Source organism: Labrus bergylta, chromosome 11 (genome assembly GCF_963930695.1).
Source record: "Labrus bergylta chromosome 11, fLabBer1.1, whole genome shotgun sequence".
NCBI classification, from domain to species: Eukaryota; Metazoa; Chordata; class Actinopteri; order Labriformes; family Labridae; genus Labrus; species Labrus bergylta.
In genome coordinates this window covers 30,818,188-30,828,187 of record NC_089205.1, presented here as the reverse complement: position 1 = coordinate 30,828,187, position 10,000 = coordinate 30,818,188, and the positions used below count along the sequence as shown (strand labels likewise).

Here is a 10,000-nt window from a genome sequence, read left to right as displayed (position 1 = left end):
TGGATAGAGTCAGAAACCAGAGAGAGAGAGAGGACAGTGGATAGAGTCTGAAACCAGAGAGAGAGAGAGGACAGTGGATAGAGTCAGAAACCAGAGAGAGAGAGAGGACAGTGGATAGAGTCTGAAACCAGAGAGAGAGAGGACAGTGGATAGAGTCTGAAACCAGAGAGAGAGAGAGAGGACAGTGGATAGAGTCTGAAACCAGAGAGAGAGAGAGGACAGTGGATAGAGTCAGAAACCAGAGAGAGAGAGAGGACAGTGGATAGAGTCTGAAACCAGAGAGAGAGAGGACAGTGGATAGAGTCTGAAACCAGAGAGAGAGAGAGAGGACAGTGGATAGAGTCAGAAACCAGAGAGAGAGAGGACAGTGGATAGAGTCAGAAACCAGAGAGAGAGGACAGTGGATAGAGTCTGAAACCAGAGAGAGAGAGGACAGTGGATAGAGTCAGAAACCAGGGAGAGAGAGGACAGTGGATAGAGTCAGAAACCAGAGAGAGAGAGGACAGTGGATAGAGTCAGAAACCAGGGAGAGAGAGAGGACAGTGGATAGAGTCAGAAACCAGGGAGAGAGAGAGGACAGTGGATAGAGTCTGAAACCAGGGAGAGAGAGGACAGTGGATAGAGTCTGAAACCAGGGAGAGAGGACAGTGGATAGAGTCAGAAACCAGAGAGAGAGAGGACAGTGGATAGAGTCTGAAACCAGAGAGAGAGAGGACAGTGGATAGAGTCTGAAACCAGGGAAAGAGAGAGAGGACAGTGGATAGAGTCAGAAACCAGAGAGAGAGAGGACAGTGGATAGAGTCAGAAACCAGAGAGAGAGAGAGAGGACAGTGGATAGAGTCAGAAACCAGAGAGAGAGAGAGGACAGTGGATAGAGTCAGAAACCAGAGAGAGAGAGGACAGTGGATAGAGTCAGAAACCAGAGAGAGAGAGAGGACAGTGGATAGAGTCAGAAACCAGAGAGAGAGAGGACAGTGGATAGAGTCTGAAACCAGAGAGACAGAGGAGATGGATAGAGTCAGAAACCAGAGAGAGAGAGGACAGTGGATAGAGTCTGAAACCAGAGAGAGAGAGGACAGTGGATAGAGTCAGAAACCAGAGAGAGAGAGGACAGTGGATAGAGTCTGAAACCAGAGAGAGAGAGGAGATGGATAGAGTCAGAAACCAGAGAGAGAGAGGACAGTGGATAGAGTCTGAAACCAGAGAGAGAGAGGACAGTGGATAGAGTCAGAAACCAGAGAGAGAGAGGACAGTGGATAGAGTCTGAAACCAGAGAGAGAGAGGACAGTGGATAGAGTCTGAAACCAGAGAGAGAGAGAGAGGACAGTGGATAGAGTCTGAAACCAGAGAGAGAGAGAGGACAGTGGATAGAGTCAGAAACCAGAGAGAGAGAGAGGACAGTGGATAGAGTCTGAAACCAGAGAGAGAGAGGACAGTGGATAGAGTCTGAAACCAGAGAGAGAGAGAGGACAGTGGATAGAGTCAGAAACCAGAGAGAGAGAGGACAGTGGATAGAGTCAGAAACCAGAGAGAGAGGACAGTGGATAGAGTCTGAAACCAGAGAGAGAGAGGACAGTGGATAGAGTCAGAAACCAGGGAGAGAGAGGACAGTGGATAGAGTCAGAAACCAGAGAGAGAGAGGACAGTGGATAGAGTCAGAAACCAGGGAGAGAGAGAGGACAGTGGATAGAGTCAGAAACCAGGGAGAGAGAGAGGACAGTGGATAGAGTCTGAAACCAGGGAGAGAGAGGACAGTGGATAGAGTCTGAAACCAGGAGAGAGAGGACAGTGGATAGAGTCAGAAACCAGAGAGAGAGAGGACAGTGGATAGAGTCTGAAACCAGAGAGAGAGAGGACAGTGGATAGAGTCTGAAACCAGAAAGAGAGAGAGGACAGTGGATAGAGTCAGAAACCAGAGAGAGAGAGGACAGTGGATAGAGTCAGAAACCAGAGAGAGAGAGAGAGGACAGTGGATAGAGTCAGAAACCAGAGAGAGAGAGAGGACAGTGGATAGAGTCAGAAACCAGAGAGAGAGAGGACAGTGGATAGAGTCAGAAACCAGAGAGAGAGAGAGGACAGTGGATAGAGTCAGAAACCAGAGAGAGAGAGGACAGTGGATAGAGTCTGAAACCAGAGAGAGAGAGGAGAGTGGATAGAGTCAGAAACCAGAGAGAGAGAGGACAGTGGATAGAGTCTGAAACCAGAGAGAGAGAGGACAGTGGATAGAGTCAGAAACCAGAGAGAGAGAGGACAGTGGATAGAGTCTGAAACCAGAGAGAGAGAGGACAGTGGATAGAGTCTGAAACCAGAGAGAGAGAGAGAGGACAGTGGATAGAGTCTGAAACCAGAGAGAGAGAGAGGACAGTGGATAGAGTCAGAAACCAGAGAGAGAGAGAGGACAGTGGATAGAGTCTGAAACCAGAGAGAGAGAGAGGACAGTGGATAGATTCAGAAACCAGAGAGAGAGAGAGGACAGTGGATAGAGTCTGAAACCAGAGAGAGAGAGGACAGTGGATAGAGTCTGAAACCAGAGAGAGAGAGAGAGGACAGTGGATAGAGTCTGAAACCAGAGAGAGAGAGAGGACAGTGGATAGAGTCAGAAACCAGAGAGAGAGAGAGGACAGTGGATAGAGTCTGAAACCAGAGAGAGAGAGGACAGTGGATAGAGTCTGAAACCAGAGAGAGAGAGAGAGGACAGTGGATAGAGTCAGAAACCAGAGAGAGAGAGGACAGTGGATAGAGTCAGAAACCAGAGAGAGAGGACAGTGGATAGAGTCTGAAACCAGAGAGAGAGAGGACAGTGGATAGAGTCAGAAACCAGGGAGAGAGAGGACAGTGGATAGAGTCAGAAACCAGAGAGAGAGAGGACAGTGGATAGAGTCAGAAACCAGGGAGAGAGAGAGGACAGTGGATAGAGTCAGAAACCAGGGAGAGAGAGAGGACAGTGGATAGAGTCTGAAACCAGGGAGAGAGAGGACAGTGGATAGAGTCTGAAACCAGGGAGAGAGGACAGTGGATAGAGTCAGAAACCAGAGAGAGAGAGGACAGTGGATAGAGTCTGAAACCAGAGAGAGAGAGGACAGTGGATAGAGTCTGAAACCAGGGAAAGAGAGAGAGGACAGTGGATAGAGTCAGAAACCAGAGAGAGAGAGGACAGTGGATAGAGTCAGAAACCAGAGAGAGAGAGAGAGGACAGTGGATAGAGTCAGAAACCAGAGAGAGAGAGAGGACAGTGGATAGAGTCAGAAACCAGAGAGAGAGAGGACAGTGGATAGAGTCAGAAACCAGAGAGAGAGAGAGGACAGTGGATAGAGTCAGAAACCAGAGAGAGAGAGGACAGTGGATAGAGTCTGAAACCAGAGAGACAGAGGAGATGGATAGAGTCAGAAACCAGAGAGAGAGAGGACAGTGGATAGAGTCAGAAACCAGAGAGAGAGAGGACAGTGGATAGAGTCAGAAACCAGAGAGAGAGGACAGTGGATAGAGTCTGAAACCAGAGAGAGAGAGGACAGTGGATAGAGTCAGAAACCAGGGAGAGAGAGGACAGTGGATAGAGTCAGAAACCAGAGAGAGAGAGGACAGTGGATAGAGTCAGAAACCAGAGAGAGAGAGGACAGTGGATAGAGTCAGAAACCAGGGAGAGAGAGAGGACAGTGGATAGAGTCAGAAACCAGAGAGAGAGAGGACAGTGGATAGAGTCTGAAACCAGGGAGAGAGAGGACAGTGGATAGAGTCTGAAACCAGGGAGAGAGGACAGTGGATAGAGTCAGAAACCAGAGAGAGAGAGGACAGTGGATAGAGTCTGAAACCAGAAAGAGAGAGAGGACAGTGGATAGAGTCAGAAACCAGAGAGAGAGAGGACAGTGGATAGAGTCTGAAACCAGAGAGAGAGGACAGTGGATAGAGTCTGAAACCAGAGAGAGAGAGAGAGGACAGTGGATAGAGTCAGAAACCAGAGAGAGAGAGGACAGTGGATAGAGTCAGAAACCAGGGAGAGAGAGAGGACAGTGGATAGAGTCTGAAACCAGAGAGAGAGAGAGGACAGTGGATAGAGTCTGAAACCAGAGAGAGAGAGAGGACAGTGGATAGAGTCTGAAACCAGAGAGAGAGAGAGAGGACAGTGGATAGAGTCAGAAACCAGAGAGAGAGAGGACAGTGGATAGAGTCAGAAACCAGGGAGAGAGAGAGGACAGTGGATAGAGTCTGAAACCAGAGAGAGAGAGAGGACAGTGGATAGAGTCTGAAACCAGAGAGAGAGAGAGGACAGTGGATAGAGTCAGAAACCAGGGAGAGAGAGAGGACAGTGGATAGAGTCTGAAACCAGATAGAGAGAGGACAGTGGATAGAGTCAGAAACCAGAGAGAGAGAGGACAGTGGATAGAGTCTGAAACCAGGAGAGAGAGAGGACAGTGGATAGAGTCAGAAACCAGAGAGAGAGAGAGGACAGTGGATAGAGTCTGAAACCAGAAAGAGAGAGAGGACAGTGGATAGAGTCAGAAACCAGAGAGAGAGAGGACAGTGGATAGAGTCTGAAACCAGAGAGAGAGAGGACAGTGGATAGAGTCTGAAACCAGAGAGAGAGAGAGGACAGTGGATAGAGTCAGAAACCAGAAAGAGAGAGAGGACAGTGGATAGAGTCAGAAACCAGAGAGAGAGAGGACAGTGGATAGAGTCTGAAACCAGAGAGAGAGAGAGGACAGTGGATAGAGTCAGAAACCAGAGAGAGAGGACAGTGGATAGAGTCAGAAACCAGAAAGAGAGAGAGGACAGTGGATAGAGTCAGAAACCAGAGAGAGAGAGGACAGTGGATAGAGTCTGAAACCAGAGAGAGAGGACAGTGGATAGAGTCAGAAACCAGATAGAGAGAGGACAGTGGATAGAGTCAGAAACCAGAGAGAGAGAGAGGACAGTGGATAGAGTCTGAAACCAGATAGAGAGAGGACAGTGGATAGAGTCAGAAACCAGGGAGAGAGAGAGGACAGTGGATAGAGTCAGAAACCAGGGAGAGAGAGAGGACAGTGGATAGAGTCTGAAACCAGGAGAGAGAGAGGACAGTGGATAGAGTCTGAAACCAGGGAGAGAGGACAGTGGATAGAGTCAGAAACCAGAGAGAGAGAGGACAGTGGATAGAGTCTGAAACCAGAGAGAGAGAGGACAGTGGATAGAGTCTGAAACCAGAAGAGAGAGAGGACAGTGGATAGAGTCAGAAACCAGAGAGAGAGAGGACAGTGGATAGAGTCAGAAACCAGAGAGAGAGAGAGAGGACAGTGGATAGAGTCAGAAACCAGAGAGAGAGAGAGGACAGTGGATAGAGTCAGAAACCAGAGAGAGAGAGGACAGTGGATAGAGTCTGAAACCAGAGAGAGAGAGGAGATGGATAGAGTCAGAAACCAGAGAGAGAGAGGACAGTGGATAGAGTCTGAAACCAGAGAGAGAGAGGACAGTGGATAGAGTCAGAAACCAGAGAGAGAGAGGACAGTGGATAGAGTCTGAAACCAGAGAGAGAGAGGACAGTGGATAGAGTCTGAAACCAGAGAGAGAGAGAGAGGACAGTGGATAGAGTCTGAAACCAGAGAGAGAGAGAGGACAGTGGATAGAGTCAGAAACCAGAGAGAGAGAGAGGACAGTGGATAGAGTCTGAAACCAGAGAGAGAGAGAGGACAGTGGATAGAGTCAGAAACCAGAGAGAGAGAGAGGACAGTGGATAGAGTCTGAAACCAGAGAGAGAGAGGACAGTGGATAGAGTCTGAAACCAGAGAGAGAGAGAGAGGACAGTGGATAGAGTCTGAAACCAGAGAGAGAGAGAGGACAGTGGATAGAGTCAGAAACCAGAGAGAGAGAGAGGACAGTGGATAGAGTCTGAAACCAGAGAGAGAGAGGACAGTGGATAGAGTCTGAAACCAGAGAGAGAGAGAGAGGACAGTGGATAGAGTCAGAAACCAGAGAGAGAGAGGACAGTGGATAGAGTCAGAAACCAGAGAGAGAGGACAGTGGATAGAGTCTGAAACCAGAGAGAGAGAGGACAGTGGATAGAGTCAGAAACCAGGGAGAGAGAGGACAGTGGATAGAGTCAGAAACCAGAGAGAGAGAGGACAGTGGATAGAGTCAGAAACCAGGGAGAGAGAGAGGACAGTGGATAGAGTCAGAAACCAGGGAGAGAGAGAGGACAGTGGATAGAGTCTGAAACCAGGGAGAGAGAGGACAGTGGATAGAGTCTGAAACCAGGGAGAGAGGACAGTGGATAGAGTCAGAAACCAGAGAGAGAGAGGACAGTGGATAGAGTCTGAAACCAGAGAGAGAGAGGACAGTGGATAGAGTCTGAAACCAGGGAAAGAGAGAGAGGACAGTGGATAGAGTCAGAAACCAGAGAGAGAGAGGACAGTGGATAGAGTCAGAAACCAGAGAGAGAGAGAGAGGACAGTGGATAGAGTCAGAAACCAGAGAGAGAGAGAGGACAGTGGATAGAGTCAGAAACCAGAGAGAGAGAGGACAGTGGATAGAGTCAGAAACCAGAGAGAGAGAGAGGACAGTGGATAGAGTCAGAAACCAGAGAGAGAGAGGACAGTGGATAGAGTCTGAAACCAGAGAGACAGAGGAGATGGATAGAGTCAGAAACCAGAGAGAGAGAGGACAGTGGATAGAGTCAGAAACCAGAGAGAGAGAGGACAGTGGATAGAGTCAGAAACCAGAGAGAGAGGACAGTGGATAGAGTCTGAAACCAGAGAGAGAGAGGACAGTGGATAGAGTCAGAAACCAGGGAGAGAGAGGACAGTGGATAGAGTCAGAAACCAGAGAGAGAGAGGACAGTGGATAGAGTCAGAAACCAGGGAGAGAGAGAGGACAGTGGATAGAGTCAGAAACCAGGGAGAGAGAGAGGACAGTGGATAGAGTCTGAAACCAGGGAGAGAGAGGACAGTGGATAGAGTCTGAAACCAGGGAGAGAGGACAGTGGATAGAGTCAGAAACCAGAGAGAGAGAGGACAGTGGATAGAGTCTGAAACCAGAAAGAGAGAGAGGACAGTGGATAGAGTCAGAAACCAGAGAGAGAGAGGACAGTGGATAGAGTCTGAAACCAGAGAGAGAGGACAGTGGATAGAGTCTGAAACCAGAGAGAGAGAGAGAGGACAGTGGATAGAGTCAGAAACCAGAGAGAGAGAGGACAGTGGATAGAGTCAGAAACCAGGGAGAGAGAGAGGACAGTGGATAGAGTCTGAAACCAGAGAGAGAGAGAGGACAGTGGATAGAGTCTGAAACCAGAGAGAGAGAGAGGACAGTGGATAGAGTCTGAAACCAGAGAGAGAGAGAGAGGACAGTGGATAGAGTCAGAAACCAGAGAGAGAGAGGACAGTGGATAGAGTCAGAAACCAGGGAGAGAGAGAGGACAGTGGATAGAGTCTGAAACCAGAGAGAGAGAGAGGACAGTGGATAGAGTCTGAAACCAGAGAGAGAGAGAGGACAGTGGATAGAGTCAGAAACCAGGGAGAGAGAGAGGACAGTGGATAGAGTCTGAAACCAGATAGAGAGAGGACAGTGGATAGAGTCAGAAACCAGAGAGAGAGAGAGGACAGTGGATAGAGTCTGAAACCAGGGAGAGAGAGAGGACAGTGGATAGAGTCAGAAACCAGAGAGAGAGAGAGGACAGTGGATAGAGTCTGAAACCAGAAAGAGAGAGAGGACAGTGGATAGAGTCAGAAACCAGAGAGAGAGAGGACAGTGGATAGAGTCTGAAACCAGAGAGAGAGAGGACAGTGGATAGAGTCTGAAACCAGAGAGAGAGAGAGGACAGTGGATAGAGTCAGAAACCAGAAAGAGAGAGAGGACAGTGGATAGAGTCAGAAACCAGAGAGAGAGAGGACAGTGGATAGAGTCTGAAACCAGAGAGAGAGAGAGGACAGTGGATAGAGTCAGAAACCAGAAAGAGAGAGAGGACAGTGGATAGAGTCAGAAACCAGAGAGAGAGGGACAGTGGATAGAGTCTGAAACCAGAGAGAGAGAGAGGACAGTGGATAGAGTCAGAAACCAGAGAGAGAGGACAGTGGATAGAGTCAGAAACCAGAAAGAGAGAGAGGACAGTGGATAGAGTCAGAAACCAGAGAGAGAGGACAGTGGATAGAGTCTGAAACCAGATAGAGAGAGGACAGTGGATAGAGTCAGAAACCAGAGAGAGAGAGAGGACAGTGGATAGAGTCTGAAACCAGATAGAGAGAGGACAGTGGATAGAGTCAGAAACCAGAGAGAGAGAGAGGACAGTGGATAGAGTCTGAAACCAGATAGAGAGAGGACAGTGGATAGGGTCAGAAACCAGAGAGAGAGAGAGGACAGTGGATAGAGTCTGAAACCAGGGAGAGAGAGAGGACAGTGGATAGAGTCTGAAACCAGAGAGAGAGAGAGGACAGTGGATAGAGTCAGAAACCAGAGAGAGAGAGAGGACAGTGGATAGAGTCAGAAACCAGGGAGAGAGAGAGAGGACAGTGGATAGAGTCTGAAACCAGAGAGAGATAGAGAGGACAGTGGATAGAGTCTGAAACCAGGGAGAGAGAGAGCGGGGAATGACATGGGAAAGAGGCCACGGGTGGAGGCGAACCCGGGCCTACCGCTCGAGACGCCTCAATACATGGGACGCACGCCCTAACCATTGCGCCACCAGCGCGCCCCTACTGATTCAAATCTTAATTAAATATTATTTTTTAAATATTTACCCGACCTATCGGATGCTTCCTCCCTCCTCCAATCAGATCCTTTTGTCATGTGTAACCGTTTAAAGACCCTGAAGCATCGTCTCTGTTACCATAGTAACCTGCAGGATGAAAAATTGCAAGCTCTACTGTAAGTCACTGTTTTAATAACTCAACTATGAATTAGCCAATCAGACAGCAGGATGTATCTGTTGTGTATGTTTCACAGCCTCCTCTCTGAGTGGCTCAGTCCCCCCCAGCAGACTCAGCACGTGCAGAGCTCACGTTTGCTGCCTCCTGATGCTCACACACATCTCCTCCATTCACATCGCCCCGACCAATCAGAGGCCTCGCATGCTTTCCAGCTCAGGCGACCAGGGGGCTGGAATCCCCTCAGCTGGGCAGCAGCAGGAGGCGGGGCTTCATTATGTAAACAAAGAGGAGGAGGAGGAGGAGCATCCCTGTTTGTCCTTTTCTAATGACTTCAATCTTACATGATTTATCTGATTTTATTGTGAAGGTTTAACATGATGTCTGTACCTTCCTGTAGTTCATCATGCACTGAACCTGAGGGGGCAGCACTGAGCCTGACGGTTCCCAACCTGAGGGTCGGGGCCCTCCAGCAGACCACCTGGAGATTTGATACTGAAGTGTAAAGTTTGAAGTGGAGCAGATTATCAGATATGTGAGAAATACATCACCATCACTTTGCTTAAAGCAAAGCCTGCTGATACGTGATTGGTCAAAACTACTCGGACTACAAACCGGAACACATCTGTATACAGCGAAGAGGAGCAGAAGATGAAACGTCAGGTAGAATCTGTACCCTCCCTCACCTGCAGCTCGTGGTGCAGTTTGACCTCTGACCCCGGCAGAGTGCTGCAGCAGGGCTGGAGAGACGCCGGCTCTTTCCGTCCTCTCTCATGTTCTCTCATCTTCTATCAGACCACATGGAGCTGAGAGCTCGGAGCACGCCGACACTGTGAGGGAGGAGCAGCAGAGACAACCGAGCGCCACATGTGAAACATCTAATTTTACTGAACATGAAGATTACAGCTCCATGTGCGGTATGAGGAACTCTTTATGTCATTGTTACGTATCGTAACGTAACGTGACCCAGCCTTTGTTACGTATTGTATCGTAACAAAGCATATTGTTACTCATCGTATCTTAACGTGACCCCAGCATATTGAGACGTATCGTATCGTAACGTGACCCCAACATATTGTTACGTATCGTATCGTAACGTGACCCCAACATATTGTTACTCATCATATCGTAACGTGACCCCAACATATTGTTACGTATCGTATCGTAACCAAAGC

The 10,000-nt window shown here is 48.8% G+C and overlaps 1 protein-coding gene across 1 annotated transcript in view; it reads right to left on the bottom strand.

The window, feature by feature from the left end:
• The window catches only part of abcc5 (ATP-binding cassette, sub-family C (CFTR/MRP), member 5), a 58,557-nt gene extending 48,860 nt beyond the window's left edge, over nt 1-9,697 (bottom strand). Inside the window, exon 1 of the mRNA XM_065959980.1 lies at nt 9,512-9,697. Coding sequence (XP_065816052.1) covers nt 9,512-9,610 — 99 coding nt within the window. The 5' untranslated portion in view covers nt 9,611-9,697. The remainder of the gene's footprint in view (nt 1-9,511) is intronic.
• Nucleotides 9,698-10,000: the final 303 nt, after the last annotated feature.